The 24,416-nt window shown below is 43.8% G+C and overlaps 1 protein-coding gene across 1 annotated transcript; it reads left to right on the top strand.

The window, feature by feature from the left end:
* The first annotated feature begins 2,156 nt into the window (after nt 1-2,156).
* Nucleotides 2,157-23,965, top strand: LOC141172244 (uncharacterized). Its single transcript, XM_073656232.1, has 7 exons — nt 2,157-2,242; nt 18,881-19,030; nt 19,160-19,339; nt 19,423-19,546; nt 19,630-19,727; nt 19,916-20,006; nt 22,061-23,965. Exons 2-7 carry the CDS (start codon nt 18,953-18,955, stop codon nt 23,284-23,286), a joined length of 1,797 nt encoding a protein of 598 aa, XP_073512333.1. The 5' UTR covers nt 2,157-2,242; nt 18,881-18,952; the 3' UTR covers nt 23,287-23,965.
* Nucleotides 23,966-24,416: the final 451 nt, after the last annotated feature.

The following is a 24,416-nucleotide window of genomic DNA, read 5'->3' as shown; positions in this document are numbered from 1 at the left end:
ACTTGCGCTTGCATTGCAAGGAATGGGAGAGGTACAATTGAACACTGCCCTGGGACAAGGACTTCAATGGGGATAGCTGCAAGTCTGCAACGACAGGTGCAAGGTGGGAGGCATCTTCGCATGTAGCATGAACAGGGGTTTGGCATGCACACACTACAGCGGAATAGGCTCTCCTTCCCATTAAATGCACTGGGGAGGGCACAGGTAATGTTTTGGTATACGCGCTTAATCTTATGTATAAGGCACACCAGGACAAATATGGGCTGCTGGGGACTGAGTATGGATACCTCGCTGCCGATGCAGCCATGAGGTAGTGGCCAGCTTCGGCCTCCTCCAAACTAAAAGGCCCCATTTTAATGCACACTTACACTTGCATTAAAAGAAAACATAGCAGATGCTAACTTCTGTCATCATCATCATGCTCCTCACCTTGGCACTCTCAACTCCACCGATGGAGAAGTCAGGGCCCACTGGAGGAGTCTGGTTCTCTGGTGGGCTCGTCCAATGCTGCCTAAAGCAGGCCAGGCTAAGAAAAGTGTGTGGGGGGATGTTCCAAGGAGAAATAGGGGCGGCTGGGGACCGTGTGTGGAAGCCCGGCCGCGGGGCGGCTGAGGACCGAGTATGGACACCCAGCCGCCGGGCGGCTGGGGACTGAGTATGGATTCCAGGCCACCAACACAGCCATGACGTGGTGGCCAGATTCCGCCTCCACATGCCTAAAAGGCCCAATTTCAAGTTCAAGCAAGCAAGCAGTATGGTATTGCAGCCTGGGGGTGGTTGGGTGGCAGGCTGCATACTTGAGCTTGTATTGCAAGGAATGGGGGAGGTACAATTGAACACTGCCCTGGGACTAGAACTTGCATCGGGATAGTTGCAAATCTGCATCTTCTGATGCGGTAAGGATCACTTATGATGGGCACACTTTTAGACAGTGACCTGGGAGTCAGAGATGCTTCCAGGGGTCTTCCCCATGCTGTTCCCTTGTCTTTTCAGCACTTTATGCATGTGTCACACAGCACATGGCCAGATAAGGTTGTAAAATGTTAAAATGACATTTCACGGTGAATGCATTTGTCATAGTTGAAAGCAATACAAAAGTGCAAAAACGCATAAAAAATGCTACTTGTGAACATAGCCGAAGGTGTGGAGGAGTATTTTTGTTGTTTTCGGTCATTTATTTTAACTTATACACAAGTCTTTATCCTGGAAAGGATGTTCCTTAACATATTTCACAGGAAAAAAGTTTCACTTTCGTTTTTGAACGTTTTATTGTGAGCCCGTAAAAGTGGCTTAATACCTCTGACCACGTTGTTGACAACAGTGACCTGGGGGTCAGAAATGCTTTCTGGGGCGATCCCCATGCTGTCCCCATGTCATTTGAGCACTGTCACTATCGTTTTGGGCACTTGTTAGGCTTTTAAAAGACTGCCGGGGGTGCCACCGCAAAAATGCTCGAGTCTCCCATAGACTAACATTGGGCACGTTGCTCGGGTCGAGCACCCGAGTATCACAGTGAGCTCGGCCCGAGCTTCGAGCACCTGAGCATTTTAGTGCTCGCTCAACACTACTAGTGATGTATTGGAGTCTTCTTTTGTGTGTTTGTTTTTCATGATTCCATAATTTTTTCCTCAGAATTGAGTGATTCCATAATTTTTTCCCTCTGCTTAGTCTGAAAAAATTACCCTTACTGAGTACCACATTTTTAATCTTGATTTCTTTTAGTGTTTCTTAAAGCCCTAAAGTTGCCATTTGAAATGACTTTAGTTTTGTGCCATGTCTGTGATCTGCTTTTTTTCAACAACATTAAACAACGGAATGAACATCCTCCGAGCCCGGTGATTCCATAATTTTTGCCAGGGGTTGTAGTACTGGTGGATAAAACAAGACTGAACACAAGACCTTCACAGCCGTCTACACATCATAGGGGAGATCTCATGACACCTTCTCTCCATCTACCTGATGATCCTGAGAAACATTGGGATCTTCTTGTTTATAGTCATGTCAGCACTCACTAGAGGTCTTCACTACTGTGTAATCCTGGTTATGGAGAGACACACTATCTAATCTATCTCTATAGCCAATAGACAACTTCATCCAGCACCATGACAACCAGCACAGCAGAGTCCTGCATCCACTGAGGCCCCTGATCATGTGACCCCTGACTCCTCCCCTCCTGTGACCTCATCAAAGGTCCTGTGCGCACACAACAGCCATATATGTGGTGGCGGCTCTGCAGGTGGAGGTATGTGGAGACCCCCATTACTGGGCGCAGGGGGCATTAACCCCTTTAGCACCGAGGCTCTTTTGGGGTCTTGTGTTGCCGCTTTATAAGAATCATAAGGTTTCTGTTCTGTTTCCTGTAATAGATACATACGACCCAACTATGGAGACAGGAAGGGAGGAAACATATTGTTCTCAGAGTACAGGACCCCCACAGTGTAATGCCCCCATTATTCCCCTTATGTAGTATGTATGATGCCCCCACACAGTGTAATGCCCCCATTATGCCCCTTATGCAGGATGTATGATGCCCCCACACAGTGTAATTCCCCCATTATACCCCTTATGCAGGATGTATGATGCCCCCACACAGTGTAATGCCCCCATTATGACCCTTATGTAGGATGTATGATGCCCTCACACAGTGTAATGCCCCCTTTATGCCCCTTATGCAGTATGTATGATGCCCCCATACAATGTAATGCCCCCATTATGCCCCTGTAATCAGGTAACCGGATGCAACGCACAGACAAACACCAGGCTGAAGTAACCAATATAATTATTTATGTCCCTGATATGGGGGACTTGTAATAATTATAGCAACATAATGCAGAACAGGGAGATTACAAGGTGAAATCTACAATATGAGATACTGTATACAATGAATTCTCCGGCTCACTCTAACTGTAATTGCAGCCTATGTTACTTTATCTACTGACAAGGGTGATGATCCGGACACATATAGGCCATTATGATCTCCGGCGTGGAACACGTAACTACAGGCATGCTCAGTCTAGGGTACGAGTGGTGCAGCGTTAATCCGTTTACCGGCGTTTCAGTGTGAAGCGCGTCACTTCAGGACATGCACACTAGAGGATGGATATTGTCGGACCTCTAGCGCTTGAGAAGTAGCGCAGGCGCAGTACATTTTTGTAGACAGACTCCATTCTATATATCCTATGACAATTCACCTTTAGGAATGGGAATGGGTCTCCTAGTCTGGGGAGGGGTTTGGATGCAGTGAGATATTTATACATGGACACCTGGCTATTAGGCACACTATGCTGAACATCATGGATTATCATCCCTGTTTCAAGCCTGCTGATGAAGCTGTTGGGGATACGCATTGAGGCAGATTATTGAACCATTCTCTGATGAGTACCAAACCCTTTCTTTTATATATACCTTGAGACATATCTGGTTCTATTTAATGTATCCGTGCACTTTTTAATATATATATCAGAATTAACTAGGGTTTCTGAGGGACACTCACCGGTGAGTGGCGGCACCATTGGCATTCCTTGGGGTGCCAACATCCGTGACTAGGCAGTATCAGCTTTGTTTAGGTACAGGATTGGATACAGTAGTGACTGTATCAATGTTTCAGCAGCATCATTGTTTAGATCTGTTTATATACTTCTATGACAAGCCATTCAGCTTGTAATTTTGCTAGTTTTAAGTGTCACCATTTCCGGTGACTACCTCTTGAAGCTGTGCAAAGCAGTCATCAAAGCAAAAGGTGGCTGCTCTGAAGAACCTAGAATATAAGACATATTTTCAGTTGTTTCATTCTTTTTTATTAAGTATATAATTCCACATGTGTTAATTCATAGTTTTGATGCCTTCAGTGTGAATGTACAATTTTCAGTCACGAAAATACAGAAAAATCTTTAAATGAGAAGGTGTGTCCAAACTTTTGGTCTGTACTGTATATATCATTCATTTCCTAAGATCCACAAAAACATATTTCCACCACCACTCAGACCAATATTAGCGGGCATAGGTTCTATGGGAGAGAGACTGGGTGCATGGATAGATTTCTATCTACAACCACTAATGCAAGACTAAAACTGGAAGAGAAAAGGTTTCAGCACCAGCATAGGAAGGGGTTCTTTACGGTAAGAGCAGTGAGAATATGGAATTCACTGAGTGAGGAGACGGTAATGTCGGATTCACTACACCAGTTCAAGCGGGGACTGGATGCATTTCTAGATACCAGGCAGATTTCAGCGTATACTTAAAAATAAAATAAAATAGTAGGTTGATACAGGGATTTATTCTGACTGCTGGTTTCAGAGTCGGGAGGGAATTTTTCCTCAGGTGAAGATTGGCCAAATCATTTGGGGTTTTTGCCCTCCTCTGGATCAACTTTAGCAATTACAGAACTAACAGGTCGAACTTGATGGACGCAAGTCTTTATTCGGCTTTACTAACTATAAGACATCCCCAGCTACATTAGGGACTCTAAATTTTTGGCTACTGTATATGAAGACTTTTCTATAGCAAGAAAATTATCACTGGCTGTCATGCGATGTTATAGCTCTATATCCATCCATACCACACAGTGTAGCATTAACTAGCCTGAGCTATCACTTGGATACCAATGCTACGTATACAGTAGGAATTAAAGATTTCATTATCATGTCAGTTAAATTTCTTCTGGATCATAATTATTTCTGCTTTGACAATCAGTTTTTTTTTTACAAAGGAGGGGAGTAAGTATGGGTAGCAAATTTTCACCGTCATTGGCTAATGTAATAATATCCAAATGGGAGGAGCAACACATTTACAATGAGAGCAATATTTACAGCCCCAAAATCATATGGTACAGTCGATTTATCGACGACCTCCTCCTTGTGTGGGGAGGCACACAGGAGGAGGCATTGAAATTTGCAGAAAATGTTTTCAATTTGAGATTCACACTTTAGTTTGATCCTAGAGAAATACATTTTTTGGAACTTAAATTGAACGGTGATAAATATCTCAATACAGTAAAAATAATACCCTATAGAAAAGAGACTGCCAGTAATAGTATTCTGCAGGCCAATTCTTGCCACCCCCTGCATATCAAGCGCAATATTCCATATGGGGAATTAATTAGGGCGAAACAAAATTGTACGGATAATACTGCCTTTGATATGGAGGCCAGAGAAGTTTGTGACAGATTGGCAAAAAGAGGTTATCCTGATTGGAATCTTAAAAAAGCATACAAAATGGTATTGAGCCTAGAGCGTAAGGATCTTCTCAAAAATAAGGGACGAAAAAAAATATTTGGGATGTGAAACTTCCAGTGTGACATTCTCTACAACTTATAGTCCACCGTAAAACAAAGTGGTGTCCATTATAGAGAAGAAAACTAATGCTACACCAGGATATGGGGCTTAATAAAATTCTTACCAAGGATATTTGGTTTGTGGCTAATAAAGCACCCACGGTGGGTACCATCCTGTCCCCCTGTCTTTTCCTGAAAAGTGAAAAGCATACTCTGAATCTACTACCTGCTTAAACCTTAGTGTTTTTTTCAAATGCGGAGCGAACCGCTGTAAAACCAGGGCTGTGGAGTCGGTAAGCCAAACCTCCGACTCCTCAATTTCCATGTCTCCGACTCCCTCATACCCGGCTCATGTTTAAGTGATAAATTTACTGTAGCACAGATTAATCTCAGCTAAAAGTCTAGAACCTTTGATCAGGAATAGGACAGATATTTATAGCACATTTCATTTCTTTCCCAAAGTCTTATGAAAAAAATTCCCCACAAACTGCATTGAACTACTGCATTGAACTACTACTACGGTCCATTTTATACCGACTCCGACTCCACCAAAATGGGCTCCGACTCCACGACTCCGACTCCACAGCCCTGTGTAAAATGCAGTGAAAAGGATTTTTATCTCACTGCATAATAATCGTATGTACAAAATACATGACTTTATTAATTGCAGCACACCCTTGGTTATATACCTTGTTGAATGTATTACATGTAAGATCCAATACATTGGTTGTACTACCGTCCCTTTAAAACTTCGGATTAGAAGACATACCTGATGCGGTTAATCCTTTGGCCACAAATATTTCAGCAGTGTCGAAACTTCCAAATGTTCCATAAAGGGGAAGATTCAGCACTGAAATTTCAAGGCATAGAAAAAGTATATAGACCTATCCAAGGAGGGAGACCATAGACGCAAACTGCTAAATAGGGATCATATTGCATTTTTATGTTAGAAACCCGAGTACCCTTTAGATAGGATCTAATACTACAATATTAAAGACAGTTTTGTTTACAGCTTGGACATGGTATATCTCTAGTATTTATATTTATTCTATATTTGTATCACAAATATTTTTATTTTTTCTACATATCAATGATATTAATTTTAGAGGATAATAATATATGTGTGTCACTAAAGTTTTTATTTAACTTTTGTCTATGCCAATCATACTGACCTCCGAGACTAGTGAGCACATGATAACTTTTCTTTAATTACAACCTACCTTTATATGCTCACTAGTAGTGTTGAGCGAACATGCTCGACACTGCTCCGTACTCGCCCGAGCATCACGCTACTCGGGATGTTCGGCGAGCACCGAGCACTTCCGGGTTACTCGGGCGGGAGCTCGGGTCTCTGCCCTGCATGTTTGGCGCTCTTTACAGAGCCAATGAACATGCAGGGACTGCCAGCCAGTCACTGTAATGCCGCAGTCATGTTGGTTGTGGGCATTACATTGATTGGCTGGCCGCACAGCGCCACCTCGAGTATTTAAAACCGGGTGCCGCCATCTTGGACACGAACGGCTGGGATCAGACAGTGTAGGGACAGCGCTGCTGATTTAGGGAGAGATATATACTGCGAAATAGTTAGTGTAGGGTCTGTAAAGGCTGCCAGATCAAACAAACAGTCCTTCTCAGGACTAATATCCATCCCAGATATCAGGCAGGCAGGCAGGCTGTATAGGAGACGCAGTGGTTATACCAGCAAACGCTGTATTACAGTCCTGTGTGCTCCTGTTGCTGAAATTGCTGGACTTAACTCCAGGTCTCGGGGGCCAGGAAAAATCCATTTTTTTTCATCTAAGTCCTCTTTTTTTTTTCCTCCTTCACACTGTACAAATACCCGTCTTATTAACCTTTTGGTGTCCTCCCCCCCCCAAAAAAAAATAAAATAAAAAAAGTGTGTCTCTGATTTTTCAGGCACAAATATATCTGTTGAAAATAGTCTGGTGTTGGCCAGAGAAACAGAAGTGTGGTTTTGCAGTTGCACGGTTCAAACCTCTGCATTATCCACTTTTGGGCCATTTGTATCTAAAAAAGAAACAGTTTGAGTGTGTCGCTCACTGTTCAACCGCAAATATATATATTTAAAAAAGTCTGGTATACACCAGTAAATTATAACTGTGGTTTTGCTTTTCCACGGTAAAAAATCTCTATTATCCTGCTTTTGGCATTTTTTGCCGTAAAAAAAAACTAATAGTGTCTCCCTGATTTTTCAGACACAAATATATCTGTTGAAAATAGTCTGGTGTAGGCCAGAGAAACAGAAGTGTGGTTTTGCAGTTCCACGGTTCAAACCTCTGTATTATCCACTTTTGGGCCATTTGTATCTAAAAAAAAACAGTTTGAGTGTGTCGCTCACTGTTCAACCGCAAATATATATATTTAAAAAGTCTGGTATACACCAGTAAATTATAACTGTGGTTTTGCTGTTCCACGGTAAAAAAATCTCTATTATCTTGCTCTTGGCATTTTATGCCGTAAAAAAAAAACTAATAGTGTCTCCCTGATTTTTCAGATTGTTTAAAAGAGTCGGGTGTAGGCTAGAGAAATAGAACTGTGGTTTTCCTCTTCCACGGTTCTAATCTACTTTTTATTACCCTTTTTCCATTGATAGTGCGAGTGTAAGCTATTTTACTTCCTTTACAATGGGCAAGGCACGTGGCAAGGGACGTGGAAGTGGACGTTCTAGTGATGGTGCGTGCAGAGGATGGGGCTGTGGCCAAGGTGAAAATGTGCCACAACCAACAGCCACATCTTCTCGCTCCCACTTCTTGACCGAATTACTAGGGAAGCACAGAACAACACCAGTATTGCGAACTGATCAGTGTGAACAGGTTATTAATTGGATAGCAGATAATACTTCCAGTTACCTGGGCACCACCACCTCCGGTCTGTCTTCCACATGGTCAACTCTTAGTAGCCGTGAGTCTCAACCGCATACTCCTCCTCACCCTGATGCTCCTTCCTCCCACCATGCCGAGTGTCATTAGACAGCAACTGATCCCACACTTGGACACTCTGAAGAGCTGTTCACTGGTCCATTTCCAGATTTGTGCCCCTTGCCTGCTCCGCTTGAAGTGGTGGAAGAGGAGATCCCATGTAGTGATGCCCAAATAGTTACATAGTTACATAGTTTATAAGGCCGAAAAAAGACAAGCGTCCATCCAGTTCAGCCTATTTCTTGTGCACTGCAGCTATTCCGCAGCATTGATCCAGGGAAAGGCAACAAAAAAACATGCGGCATAGGCCAATTTACATCATTGAGGAAAAATTCACTTTCCGACACCAATCTGGCAGTCAGATTAAATCCCTGGATTAATTAACTAAGCATAAGATGTAATTTTATTGTTCTCAAGAAAGGCGTCCAGGCCTCTCTTGAACTCTTTAAGTGAGTTGGACATCACCACTTCCTCTCCCAGAGAGTTCCAGAGTCTCACGGCTCTGACCGTAAAGAATCCCCTTCTATGATGGTGCAGGAACCTCCTTTCCTCCAGACGCATAGTGTGCCCCCTCGTCTTTGTCACCATCCTTGGTATAAACAGGTCATGGGAGAGATCTCTGTACTGCCCCCTGATGTATTTATACATGTTTATGAGGTCTCCCCTAAGCCTTCTCTTTTCCAATGTAAATAGGCCTAATTTTGACAACCTCTCTGGGTATTCTAGTCCCTCCATTCCCTTTATTACCTTAGTCGCCCTCCTTTGTACCCTCTCTAGCTCCAATATGTCTTTCCTGAGCACAGGAGCCCAGAACTGTGCACAATATTCTAAGTGCGGCCTTACCAGCGCTTTATACAGAGGAAGAACAATGTTCTCATCATATGCCCCTATTCCTCTTCTGATGCATGCCATGACTCTATTTGCCTTCGCAGCTGCTGCCTGACACTGGGCACTCCAATTTAATTTGCTATTAACCAAGACGCCCAGGTCCTTCTCCATGTCAGATTTCCCCAACGGTTTCCCATTTAATATGTATGGGTGACTGCTGTTTTTCTTTCCCATGTGCATGACCTTACATTTATCGGCATTGAACCCCATTTGCCATTTTTTGGCCCAACTCCCCAATTTATCTAAATCCTCCTGTAGCTGTGCCCTATCCTCATCTGTATTAACTACTTTACAAAGTTTAGTATCATCTGCAAATATTGCTATTTTACTATGCAACCCTTCCACTAGATCATTAATAAATATATTAAATAATATAGGGCCCAAGACAGACCCTTGAGGCACCCCGCTAGTAACCCTGACACACCCTGAGCTTACTCCATTGATAACCACCCTCTGCTTTCTATCACTCAGCCAGCTATTTACCCACTTGCACACATTATCCCCCAGACCAAGCATTCTCATTTTATATACCAACCTTTTGTGTGGCACGGTATCAAACGCTTTGGAGAAGTCAAGGTATACAACATCCACTGACTCTCCCCGGTCCAGCTGTGAGCTCACCTCCTCGTAGAAGGCCATCAGGTTTGTTTGGCAGGAGCGATCCCTCATGAATCCATGTTGATATGGAGTTAGACAGTTATTATCATTAAGATATTCTACAATAGCATCTCTAAGAAATCCTTCAAACAATTTACCCACAACAGACGTTAAGCTTACTGGTCTATAGTTCCCAGGGTCACTTTTAGACCCCTTTTTGAATATTGGTACCACATTTGCTTGGCGCCAGTCTAGTGGGACAGTCCCTGTCCATAAAGAGTGCTTGAATATAAGATACAGCGGTCTGTCTATCACATTACTTAATTCTTTTAGTACCCGGGGGTGTATGCCATCTGGGCCTGGTGACTTGTCTATTTTGATATTATTTAGGCGTTTCTGAACTTCCTCCTGGGTTAGGTGGGTGATATTTAGCGGAGGGTTTACTTTATCACTCTGCATTTCCTCCGATAAATTGTTTTCTTTTGTGAAAACAGTGGAGAAGAAGCTATTGAGTAGGTTTGCTTTACCCTCATCGCCCTCTATGATTTTACCCAGGTTATTTTTCAATGGGCCAACTCCATCAGTTTTAATCCTTTTACTGTTTATATAGTTAAAGAACAGTTTGGGATTCGTTTTACTTTCCTTGGCAATTAGTCTCTCTGTCTCCTCTTTTGCTATTCTTATTTGTTTCTTACAGATTTTGCTTTTTTCCCTATAAGATATTAGCGCTTCCTCGCTGCCTTCTTGTTTAAGTTTACCGAAAGCCCTTTTTTTGTCTTTCATTGCCCTCTTGACTTCCTTATTTAGCCACATTGGCTTCCTCCTATTCCTAGCCCTTTTATTCCCATAAGGTATGTACCTTCTACAGTGACTATGTAGGACTGTTTTGAAAATTTCCCACTTTCTATCCGTGCTCCTATTACTGAAGATACTATCCCAGTCTATAAGGTGAAGGGCATCTCTTAGCTGATCAAACTTTGCCCTCCTGAAGTTCAGTGTTTTTGTGACTCCCTTGCTGGGCACCCTACTGAAGCACATGTGGAATTGTATAATGTTGTGGTCACTATTTCCCAGGTGCCCCCCGACCTGCACCTCAGTTATTCTGTCTGGCCTGTTAGTTAATATTAAGTCTAAAAGGGCCGTCCCTCTAGTTGGTTCCTGCACAAGTTGTGACAAATAATTGTCTTTGATAATTGACAGAAACCTGTTTCCTTTCTGAGATCTACAGCTTTCGGTTTCCCAGTCTATATCGGGGTAGTTGAAGTCCCCCATAATAATCACCTCGTTATTTTTTGCTACTTCGTCTATTTGTCTCATTAATAGACTTTCCGTGGCTTCTGCTATATTTGGTGGTTTATAACAGACTCCTATGATAATTTTATTATTGTTTTTTGCCCCATGTATCTCCACCCATAAGGACTCGACCTCCTCATTTCCCTCCCATACATCCTCCCGTATTGTAGGCTTTAGACACGTCTTTACATATAGACAGACTCCACCCCCTTTCCGACTTCTTCGATCCCTTCTAAACAGACTGTAACCCTGTAAGATAACTGCCCAGTCATAGCTTTCATCTAACCATGTCTCGGTTATTCCCACTATGTCATAGTTACCTGTAGATATTTCTGCTTCCAGTTCATCCATCTTGCTTGTCAGGCTCCTGGCATTTGCTAGCACGCAGTTTACACGATTTTGTTTTGTTCCAATCTTCTCCCTGTGGATTGTATTAGAAATTTTCTTACCGCCCTTCCAAGCATCTTGTCTTGGACCTTCTTTGTCGCGCTTCATATCTTTCATTAGTATGTTCTCTGGTTTCATGTTCGTGTCCGGCGTTTTTCTTCCCATCCCCTCTTCTTCTAGTTTAACGCCCTCCTGATGAGTGTTGCGAGTCTCCTGGCGACGTAAATATTTGAACAGCCACGGCCACAGGAAGTCGACGCTGGCAATTTGTCACAAGAGGTGGACGATGACGAGACACAATTGCCAGGAAGTGAGGAGGAGGATCGTGGTGCGCAAGTGGAAAAGGAGGAGGTGGTGGATGATCTAGTAACTGACCCAACGTGTCAGGAGGACACGCAGAGCGAGGCCAGCAGCACACAGGGTGATGGAGCCAGAGTACCCCAACAGGCAGGAAGAAGCAGTGTGGTGGCCGCACACAGAAGGCAGGCAACAGTTCCCCGTAACAACAACACGATGGACGTTGCCAGTACAACCTGTAGGTCTTCCAGAGTCTGGAATTTTTTTAAAGACTCTGCTGATAACCCCAAAAAGGCCATTTGTACCACCTGGCAGGCCAGCATCAGCAGGGGTGACAAAACTACAAGCTTGACCACCACCAGCATGATCAGGCACATGGCAGCAAAGCACCTGACTATGTGGAGCGAACCCCAGGGTCCACGACCAGTGTCAGCGGGTGTCACCACTGCTTCTTCCGCTGTTGTGCGTGCAATAGAACCCCCTCTTGTGTGTGCAAGGCAATCCCCTGTCCATACTGCATGCAAAGATGCCCCCTCCTCTCAGTCTTCACTTGTTATGGCAGTTTCTCAAGAAACAGCATCAACGTCCACGTCTACGTCCCACCGCAGCGTTCAATTGTCCATATCCCAGACCTTTGAACGAAAGCGGAAATTCGCAGCTAACGCCCCACAGGCCAGAGTCCTAAATTCGCACATTTCACGACTGCTTGCGTTGGAAATGCTGCCTTTTAGGCTGGTGGAGACGGAATCCTTCCGCAACCTTATGGCGGTGGCCGTCCCTCGGTACTCGGTCCCCAGCCGACACTATATTGCCCGGTGTGCCATCCCTTCACTACACAAGCACGTGTCCCAAAACATCTGCCGTGCCCTCAACAACGCAGTTACTGGGAGAGTCCACCTGACAACGGACACGTGGACAAGTGCTTGTGGCCAGGGACGGTACATCTCCCTGACGGCACACTGGGTAAACATAGTGGAAGCCGGGACCCAGTCGGACCTTGGGACAGAACACATCCTCCCTACACCGAGGATTGCGGGCCCTATGTCAGTCAGAGTTGACCCCACAGTGTACAGCTCCTGCGCATCATCCTCCTCCTCCTCCTCATGTTCAGCCTCCATCTCAGATATCACCACATCAGTTACAAGCTGGAAGCACTGCAGTACTGCCTCCGCCAAGCGGCAACAGGCTGTGCTGAAACTCATAAGCTTAGGTGAGAAACCTCACACTGCTTGTGAGTTGTGGACAGCTGTGAAAGAGCAGGCAGATCTGTGGCTGACACCGCTGAACCTACATCCAGGCATGCTCGTGTGTGACAATGGCCGTAACCTGGTGGCGGCTCTGAGGCGAGGCGAGATCACACACGTACCATGCCTGGCTCATGTGCTCAACCTCGTGGTTCAGCGGTTTCTTAAATCGTACCCCGAGTTGCCAGATCTGCTCATCAAAGTACGCCGCCTGTCAGCTCATTTTCGCAAGTCGGCTACAGCTTCCGCCGCCCTTGCTGTGTTGCAGCAGCGTTTGCAGCTTCAGTCGCACCGACTGGTGTGTGATGTCCCCACACGTTGGAACTCTACCCTCCACATGTTGCAAAGGATTTGTGAGCAGAAGAGAGCAGTTGTGGAGTACCAGCTGCAACAAGGCCGTCGATATTCAGGTCAGACTCCACACATAAGACCTCAGGAGTGGACCTGGATGTCTGACTTATGTACCATCTTGACAAACTTTGAGGAGTCCACCAAGATGGTGAGTGGCGATGACGCCATCATTAGCGTCAGCATTCCACTTGTCTGTCTTGTGCAACGCTCTCTGCAGAGAATTAAAGAGAAGGCATTGCAGCCAGAGTGTGATGGGATGGATCAAGAAGCCATATCGGTCGAACTTTCACTCTCTTATTTCTGAGGTGGAGAGGTCTATAAAAATGGGGTAGTACCAGAAGGCCCCTGCTGCAGAACTGTTAAAAAAATTCCCATCTGAACACGCTAGCGGCAGAGGTCACAGTTCGTTGCCCAACCAAGGCGTACAAGCGAGAGAGAGGCAACTCCAATCCAGCAGAGGCAGGGGAACACTGTCAACGTTCTGGGACAGTTTTCTCAGACCCTCCCTTCGGACAGACCCTGAGGCGCGGGGTACTCTCACAAGGAGTGGAAAGTTTCAAAAGATGGTGAGGGAGTACCTTGCCGACCGTACCAGCGTCCCCTGTGATTCATCTGTGCCTTTTAATTATTGGGTATCCAAGCAGGACACTTGGAATGAACTCGCTCTGTATAGCTTGGAGGTCCTGGCCTGCCCTGCCGCTAGTGTGTTATCGGAGCGTGTTTTTAGTGCCTCTGGGGGAATTATAACTGATAAGTGAACTCGCCTGTCAACTGATAATGCTGACAAGCTGACCCTTATCAAAATGAACAAGGGCTGGATTGGGCCAGACTTCTCATCACCACCAAATGACAGCAGAGTAACATAAAGTCAAATCCACTGTGTTATTTCGGGAGGTGTATTCACATGCACCGCTTCATACCCACACATGGGTATACGCTTCCTCATTTCGGCTGTTTTATGTTCTTCTCCTTATCCTCAGCCTCCACCACCACTATACCACCAGGGTGACCGTGGTCTGTGTTGCCATTAGTGAAAATTCCTCCGTCTTCATTTTTGTCTTCTTTTGCTTGGAAGGCATAAGCAAAGACTGTGGGAGACCCACTCCCCAATAATGGGAATAATATTCTCGAGATGCTGTACTGTATGGCTCTTGTAAGGGGCATTAAAACCGTCTTGTTAAGCTACTGTGACCTCCACCACTTTTCCGAGTGGCATTAAAACCGTCTTATTAAGCTACTGTGACCTCCACGTCTCTTCCAAGGGGCATTAAAACCGTCTTGTTAAGCTACTGTGACCTCCACTACTTTTCCAAGGGGCATTAAAACCGTCTTGTTAAGCTACTGGGACCTCCACGTCTCTTCTGAGGGGCATTAAAAGCGCCTTGTTAAACCACTCTGAACTCCACGGCTCTTCCAAGGGGCATTGAAATGTTGTTTTTAATTACCTCTAACCTCCACGACTCTTCGAACGGGCATTGCATTTCCTCCTAATTTTTGGCAGCTTTTGCTTGGAAGGCATAAGCAAAGACTATGGGGGACCCACTCCCCAATAATGGGAATAATGTTTGTAATATGCTGTACTGCATGGCTCTTGTAAGGGGCATTGCAAGTTCCTCCGTCCTAATTTTTGGCAGCTTTTGCTTGGAAGGCTTAAGCAAAGACTATGGGAGACCCACTCCCCAATAATGGGAATAATGTTTTTAAGATGCTGTACTGTATGGCTCTTGTAAGGGGCATTAAAACCGTCTTGTTAAGCTACTGCGACCTCCACCACTTTTCCGAGGGGCATTAAAACCGTCTTGTTAAGCTACTGTGACCTCCACGTCTCTTTCGAGGGGCATTAAAACCGTCTTGTTAAGCTACTGCGACCTCCACCACTTTTCCAAGGGGCATTAAAACCATCTTGTTAAGCTACTGTGACCTCCACCACTTTTCCAAGGGGCATTAAAACCATTTTGTTAAGCTACTGTGACCTCCACGTCTCTTCCGAGGGGCATTAAAACCGTCTTGTTAGGCTACTGTGACCTCCACATCTCTTCCGAGGGGCATTAAAACCATCTTGTTAAGCTACTGTGACCTCCATGTCCCTTCAAATGGGCATTAAAAGCATCTTCTTAAGCCACTCTGAACTCCACAGCTCTTCCAAAGGGCATTGAAATGTTGTTTTTAATTACCTCTAACCTCCACGACTCTTCCAACGGGCATTGCATTTCCTCCTAATTTTAGTCAGCTTTTGCTTTTCAATGCAAAGGCGAAAACTAAGGGAGACCCACTCCCCAATAATGGGTAGAAGGTTTTTAGTATGCTGTAATCCACGTCTGTTTCAAGGGGCATTGCAGTTCCTCATAATTTTTGGAAAGCCTTCCATTCATTGCTTAGGCCAACAGTGTACAGGAGACCCAGTTGCTATAAATGGAAAAAACAGTTTAGTTAAGGCCCTCTGACCTCCATGTCATTTCCAAGGGGCATTTGAGTGCCTCGAAATTTTTGGTAGGCATTGCACTCACTGTATGCCCTATAACTGTGTAGCCGAACCGCTCCTTTTGTTACAGAAACATATCCTACAAGACATATGTGGTTGACTGGCCTGATATTGATGTGAATGGTCCCTGTTCCTCCTGCTCTTTCTCCTTTGCCACCACCTCATCCATCATTTATCACCTGAAGCTTTGTTTTAACGGGAGTCATAGAACTGGGATAGTAGCAGGAAAACATCTAGCAATCCTCGGAGGAGGTAGGATATGCGCCAAAACGCTGACCACCTCAGGCCTAGCCGCTACTACATACATGTGCTTGCATTCCAAGAAAACAAAGCAGATGCTAACTTCTATCATCATCATCATGCTTCTCACCATGGCACTCTCAACTCCCCTGATGGAGAAGCCAGGGCCCACCGGAGGAGTCTGGTTCTCTGGTGGGCTCATCCAATGCTGCCCTATAGCAGGCCAGGCTAAGAAAAGTGTGTGTGGGGAAGTTGACAGGAGAAATAGGGGCGGCTGGGGACCGTGTGTGGACAACCGGACGAGGGGCGGCTGGGGACCGAGTATGGACACCCGGGCCCCCCCTGGTGGCTGGGGACTGAGTGTGGACATCCGGCCGCCGGGCGGCTGGAGACTGAGTATGGATACCAGGCCGCCAACGCAGCCATGACTTGGTGGCCAGATTCCGCCTCCACATGCCTAAAAGGCCTAATTTTAAGTGCAAGCATGCAGTATGGTATTGCAGCCTGGGGGTGGGTGGGTGGCAGGCTGCATACTTGCGCTTGCATTGCAAGGAATGGGAGAGGTACAATTGAACACTGCCCTGGGACAAGGACTTGAACGGGGATAGTTGCAAGTCTGCAACGACAGGTGAAGGGTGGGAGGCATCTTCGCATGTACCATGAACAGGGGTTTGGCATGCACACACTACAGCGGAATAGGCTGTCCTTCCCACTAAATGCCCTGGGGAGGGCACAGGTAATGTTTTGGTATGCGCGCTTAATCTTATGTATAAGGCACACCGGGACAAATAGGGGCGGCTGGGGACTGAGTATGGATACCTCGCTGCCGAAGCAGCCATGAGGTAGTGGCCAGCTTCGGCCTCCTCCAAACTAAAAGGCCCCATTTCAAGTGCAAGCAAGCAGTATGGTATAACAGCCTGGGGGTGGGTGGGTGGCAGGCTGCACACTTACGCTTGCATTCCAAGAAAACAAAGCAGATGCTAACTTCTATCATCATCATCATGCTGGTTCTCTGGTGGGCTCGTCCAATGCTGCCCTAAAGCAGGCAAGGGTAAGAAAAGTGTGTGGGAAGGTGACAGGAGAAATAGGGGTGGCTGGGGACCGTTTATGGACACCCGGCCGCCCCCTGGCGGCTGGGGATCGAGCATGGACACCCGGCCGCCGGGCGGCTGGGAACTGAGTATGGATACCTCGCTGCCGAAGCAGCCATGAGGTAGTGACCAGCCTCGGCCTCCTGCAAACTAAAAGGCCCCATTTCAAGTGCAAGCTAGCAGCATAGTATTTCAGCCTGCGGGTGGGTGGTTGGCTGCATATTTGCGCTTGCATTGCAAGGAATGGGGGAGGTACAATTGAACACTGCCCTGGGACAAGGACTTGCACGGGGATAGTTGCAAGTCTGCATCTTCTGATGCGGCAAGGATGACTTCTGATGGGCACACTTTTAGGCCGTGACCTGGGTGTCAGAGATGCTTCCAGGGGTCTTCCCCATGCTGTTCCCATGTCTTTTCAGCACTGTATGCATGTGTCACATAGCACATGGCCATATGAGGTTGTAAAATGTTAAAATGACATTTCCCTGTGAATGCATTTGTAACGGTTGAAAGCAATACAAAAGTGCAAAAACACATAAAAAATGCTACTTGTCAACATAGCCCAAGGTGTGGAGGAGTATTTTTTTGGGGTTATTTATTTTACCTTATACACAAGTCTTTACTCTGGAAAGGAACTTCCTTAACATATTTCACAGGAAAGCAGTTTCAGTTTCGTTTTTGAACGTTTTATTGTGAGCCCTTAAAAGTGGCTTAATACCTCTGACCATGTTGTTGATAGCAGTGACCTGGGGGTCAGAAATGCTTCCTGGGGCGATCCGCATGCTGTCCCCATGTAATTTGAGCACTGTCACTATCGTTTTGGGCACTTGTTAGGCTTTTAAAAGACTGCCGGGGGTGCCGCCGCAAAAATGCTCGGGTCTCCCATAGACTAACATTGGGCTCGTTGCTCGGGTCGAGCACCCGAGTATCACGGCGAGCTCGGCCCGAGCTTCGAGCACCCGAGCATTTTAGTGCTCACTCAACACTACTCACTAGTCCACAGTTCAAACAGACCATGATTAAGACTGCACGTCGAAACACGCAGGTCGAGACAGCTGTGATCCTTCTGTGCACTAAGACTTATTATGGTGCTAGCAGCATATTTTAATGGCTCAATAAAAGCTATGTTTTACTCAAGTTTATAGCCTCATACGCCGGATCATTCCTGCTATTTCTGATTTTAATATCTGCTTTTTTATGGAGTTTTTCTTGTCATATAGGAAATCCTAAGGCCAGAAATAAACCCCATAAAACACTGTACATGGAGACTTTGGTATCAAATAACTCCTATCTTGGTGTTCTTCCAAACAAGCTTTTATAAATGCCTCAAACTTTTGTGTGTCAATCAGACCTGAGATCTAACGTTATAGAAATTGACAGTCTGGTGAAGACGGGAAACATATAGTGATGTAGTCAGTGGCCGACTCTGGCCAAATACGTTTATAGAGCCGTAGTTGAAGATGAAGATTTCATCCTCAACATGAAGTAGTTATTTCTCATGTCACGTGTAATGAATATCTCCTGCAGTATTGCTAATGCCGATTCCAGTGTCGGTAAATTAGATAAGAATTAAAAATAAGGAAGATGAGTCTATGAGAAAGGTATTCACCTGCAGATTCTGTGGAAGAAACTGCTTGTTGTCTGTGGCCTAAAATATATAGGTTTTATTAGTAGATGTAAAGAAGAAAACTAGATACTGTAAAACATAAATCTCCTCAAATGTTTCCCTTATTATCTCCAGTAATTGTATTATTACACAGGATATTTATGACGTTACATCAGTTCAACTTCTCATTCAGGTCTCTACAATATCGGATCCTCTCAGTGAATATCTTCTATGTAAGAGAATTTTCCTTATTTACCCATCAAAGATGAATATGGACAGAGACAAAATGGCGGAGCAGATATTACACCTCACCCTAGAGATCCTCTTCTGGTTTACTGGAGAGGTGAGAGATTCTGATGACGTCACATTACATCATTCTTATCTATAGGAATAACAGATGGACAGAACTGGAGAGGTGAGGACTCTGGAAATGTCTATAGTGAGATGTATTAATGTGTCTCTCTATAACCAGGATTACATAGTAGTGAAGAAGACCTCTAGTGAGCGCTGTCAGGACTTTTTGTCTGAGGGATGGGAAAGAACCCTGAGCCCAATCACGGAGCTTTCACCTCACCCCCTGATGCATGAGGACATCAATGACCAGAAGATCCTAGATCTCACCTACAAGATGATTGAGCTGCTGACTGGAGAGGTGACACTGCTAGGAATGCTGGGACATTTTACAGTAAAGCTATGAAGGGATCGGAGGGATAACTCTATCATTGTATGTGTCAGGTTCCTATAAGGTGTCAGGACGTCACCGTCTATTTCTCCATGGAGGAGTGGGAGTATTTAAAAGGACACAAAGATCTGTACAATGACATCATGATGGAGGTTCCCCAGCCCCTCACATCACCAGGTAATAGACAGGACTGAATACACACGGCCTATAATTATCCATATTTAAAGAATGAATTCAGTCCCTGTATGTGTTTTCTCCAGATCTATCCAGTAAGAGGACAACACCAGAGAGATGTCCACGTCCTCTTTTACAACAGGACTGTAAACAAGAAGATCCCAATATTCCTCAGGATCATCAGGTAGATGGAGAGAAGGTTTCATGAGATCTCCCCTATGATGTGTATACGGCTGTGAAGGTCTTGTGTTCGTTCTTGGTTTATCCACCAGTATTATATGGTTTATACTTGTGTAATGCGAACGGTGGATTAGAGCTGATCATAGGTGTGACTTCTCCATCTGTCTGTGACTTGTACAATATTTGTTTCAGGGTGAAGATCTGACCCATATTAATACTACAGAAACATATGTGAGGGGTGATGAGCGGTGTAAAGAGGAGATCCCTACAGATAGCAGTCCAGGTGAGTAGTAACCACTAAATGCAGAGAAGTCACAGATTCTTCTCAGTCACAGGCTCATTTACCGGTCATGTAGTCAGGCCATATCACAATCGTGTGATCACCATTTTGCATCTAGACCAATACATTGTCCTCCACCAAAAACTGTTCAAATGACTTTGGGCATTGAAACCCCTTTTCTATAGAACTTACAACCTGGAAGATCCACCTACCAACTGAAATGAGAAGATCCTGACTCTTATCTGCCCAGATCTGTAAATTACCAATCCAAATGACAGCATATGTAGAAAGTGCTAACAAGTTAGAAAATCACTTGAAGATATATATTATGATGGGCCTGTGAGAGAAAGCGGAGTGTAATGATGCTGTTGGCTTCCTAGAATCCTGATATCTTATTGGATGAATCTACCTTCTCTCCCTTCTGTGCCGCTGAATGTGCTCATATGGTCCCTACAAGACCAGGTCCAGGCTTTGTAACCAAACCTTGCTTTTGCGATTGACAACTTTAAACATGCAGTGAGGGCCAAGTGTGAATTTCTGTACAATAACAACAGAGTTTCCCTTTATCCTGACTTTTCAATTTAATTTTAAACCAAATAACTTCAAATAGAATCGCGATGAAGTATACAAAAAACATTACACAAGTACCATGACATATCTCTAAACTGTGCATGGCTGATGGCTGTAATATACATTTATTCATGCCTGTAGGAGATAATTTAGCATGAGTTGAGCCCTGGTTTCATGGATTCACTCCACATCATAAATTATATTATCGATCCTAAAGAATTCAGATACAATCTATCCTGAAATGGGGAGCACTAATACTTTCTCTACTCTTCTGGTCAGGACTCATAGTAGCTCCAATGGTCCACCATAAATAAGTGCAACTCTGGTTTAGTGTTGGAGTTTTCCCCCCTAAACATACGTTCTTGTTGGGGATGTAACGTGTTTTTTTTTTTTTTTTATTCTGTCTTTTTTTTACAGGTTCATTCTCCATGGTAGTTTGATTATGGTCGGATAGGCCTGCCTCACTTATGTGAGTTTGTAACTCCCTGGTAGTCTTTAAAAAAAAAGGTCTCCATTGTCTCTTCCAAATGCCCAAGATCTAAATTTAAGACACCTCAGCTCTGCACTATTATAAAAAGTTCTCATTAAATGTATATTTCTTCTTGAAACTCATCTGATAGAAAATATTGGCCCTTACTATAGTTCAAAATGCCAGGAGCTACCAAGAAACATACTCTATTTACCCCAGAGAGGTTTCACCACTAGTTACTCTTTTTTTTTTTTTTCATTAGATGTGTTATTATCTATAGTCAAAGTTTTGCCCATCACCCTTTAACCCCTCTACATGGATCTGTACTTGCACAAAGACCCCTAGGCTTTGGCTACAGTGTAGCCTGCTGTTTTGTGAGATGACAAGAAGTCTAGTCAGGTGGCCGGATCAGAACCAGGAGGGCAGAGAAAATACAAAATCTGAAGACACAATAGGAGTCAGTAAACAGGCTGGGATCACAAGAAGAAACTAAGAAGAAAATACACAACACGGGAGCTGCACAGAGAGAACTTAACCAGCAGAGAGCAAGGCTGTATCTGGCAGCTTCCGGCATTATGCATGAGCTTTAGTAGGGTGTAGTGCTTTACATTTGAGTTAAGTAGGAAGTATATTTGATTTTGGAAGAGCGGATTTTGCTGGATTGGTTTCTTGAAGCCATGTTGCTTTTCAAGAGCCTTTGAGCCACTAATGATGTGGAAACCTCTGTTTTTCCATTGACAGATGATGGACCTGAGTGGGAGCTTGTGTTTTTGTGAGAGGACTAGAAATTTTTATTGGCATCATTTTCGCATATTTCATATTTGGGAGGCAGAATGAACAAACAGTTGAGCACCGCTGTTTGTTCATTCACAGTTTAGACTGTGAACTGTCATTGTCTAGGTGAATAATTCAATATTTTTACATAACTTGCCATTTGTACCAACAGTTTATGTAGAAATATTCAAAAATATAAATTTCAAGAATATTTTATTCAAATATAATATTTTTTTTTACTTAGATGACTGTACCAGGAGATCAGAGGGACAGCTGACATCTTCAATTTTCAAATCAGATGAGCTTGAGATCCCACAGGATACAATTGAAGGAAATGCCATTACTCCAGATATACCATCATCCCTTCACAGCAAAGATGTGTCATCTGATCCTTTGAAACAGGTCCTGTCTTCTGATTCATTACCGACTACTAAAAAAAATCAAAGTCACAAAATAAGCATTAAAAAACTAACTGCTCCTAAAGCTAAGAAGCCATTTTCATGTTCAGAGTATGGAAATAGTTTTCCCCTCAAAAACTTTTTTCTTAAACATCAAAGAATTCACACAGCAAAGAATAGATTTTCTTGTTCCAAGTGTATGAAATGTTTTAACAAGAAATCAGATCTTGTTAAGCACCAGAGAACTCACACAGGTGAGAAGCCTTTTTCTTGTTCAGAATGTGGGAAATGTTTTAACCAGAAATCACATCTTGTTACACATCAGAGAATTCACACAGGGGAGAAGCCTTTTTACTGTTCAGAATGTGGGAAATGTTTTAACCAGAAATTGAATCTTGTTACACATAAGAGAACTCATACAGGGGAGAAGCCTTTTTCCTGTTCAGAATGTGGGAAATGTTTTAACAAGAAATCAAATCTTCTTAGTCACCAGAGAACTCACACAGGGAAGATGCCTTTTTCCTGTTCAGAATGTGGTAAATGTTTTAACAAGAAATCAAATCTTCTTAGTCACCAGAGAACTCACACAGGGGAGAAGCCTTTTTCCTGTTCAGAATGTGGGAAATGTTTTAACCAGAAATCAGATGTTATTAGACATAAGAGAATTCACACCGGGGAGAAACCTTTTTCCTGTTCAGAATGTGGGAAATGTTTTAACCAGAAATCAGGTCTTGTTATTCATCAGAGAAGTCACACAGGGGAGCAGCCTTTTTCATGTTCAGAATGTGGGAAATGTTTTAACCAGAAATCAGGTCTTGTTATACATCAGAGAAGTCACACAGGGGAGCAGCCTTTTTCCTGTTCAGAATGTGGGAAATGTTTTAAACAGAAATCAGCTGTTGTTAGACATCAGAGAAGTCACACAGGGGAGAAGCCTTTTTCCTGTTCAGAATGTGGTAAATGTTTTAACCAGAAATCAGCTGCTGTTAGACATCAGAGAAGTCACACAGGGGAGAAGCCTTTTTTATATCCTAATTTGGAAAATGTTTTACTTGAAAAGACACACTTTTAGCAAGAAAAAATATTGCTAATAAGTGAGTGTGTCCTATAGACTGGGGGTAGCTTCATGTGACCGAGAACAATGAGACAGTGTCCTTACTGATCAGTGAGAGAACTGCTCTCTCCTCCAGCTCTGCACTTATCTAACTGATTGGTGCAGAGCAGGAGAGGAAGGTACCGGGACCTGTACAGAGGCTGCACGTCCTGACTGAGCAGCTGAAGAACCTTCCACCCGACTAGCTCAAGGACCTTTCAGATCATGTAACACTGTTTTACATATTTTTAAAAGTCGTTAGGTTCTTTTATGAACTGAACCATTTCTTAATGAGTTTGACCTCCTGAATTCAAATTGGACAATGAGTTTTCCTTTTACTGCTACATATAATTAATGATAAAAGTTTCAGTACCTTGAGACATTATTCTTTTTGTAAATATACAGATGCAGAATATTTTGTTATGACAATTTTCTGATATTTATTTAGAGAAAACTTAGCAACAATTCAAATAACTAAAACCTGTCTAAACACTATTGCAAATTATAAACAGTTACAGAAATTGCACTACAAAACTTGGTCCTCGTTCAGTGACAACTGTTTTTTGCTTGTTTCTTGTATTGCTGCATTGGATCATCTCTTAAAATTATGCAACAGTAATCTGCAAGCATTGATGGATTCCATTTTCCTTGATATATTTTCTCCATAGCTTCAATATCTTGGTTACATCATCACCATCCTCATCTCACTACTCCGCAGTTTGATGGAAGAAAGTCTAGAATGTAAGAAATTAATCGTTAAGGACATGTTACTGCCAAGATCCTTATATGTTTTGAGGAGAAATAACACCAACTCTGCTCTTGAGTTTCCCAAAAAGTTAGTTACCACAAATGAAAATGTAAACCATACAGCCTTTTCCTTGCCCTGCAACAAACGAAGAAGATGGCCAGTCCCTTTTATTGTAGCAATATTCTCTTGCGCGACTACCCCACTCACAGTAAGTTGGTGTCCAGTGTATCCACCCTGGAGACCAAATAAGAGGGCAACAACCGTAACGACATGTGTGAACAAGCACATGTAGGAGCTCCTGCAGAGCATCTAGCTATTTATCCAATATTGGACCTGATGACCATCCTGAAAATTGTCATAC

Source organism: Phyllobates terribilis, unplaced genomic scaffold (genome assembly GCF_046119375.1).
Source record: "Phyllobates terribilis strain yellow unplaced genomic scaffold, ASM4611937v1 Scaffold_12__6_contigs__length_324123572, whole genome shotgun sequence".
Lineage (NCBI taxonomy): Eukaryota > Metazoa > Chordata > Amphibia > Anura > Dendrobatidae > Phyllobates > Phyllobates terribilis.
Note: the sequence above shows the minus strand (reverse complement) of the source record. Positions and strands in the feature narration are given on the sequence as shown.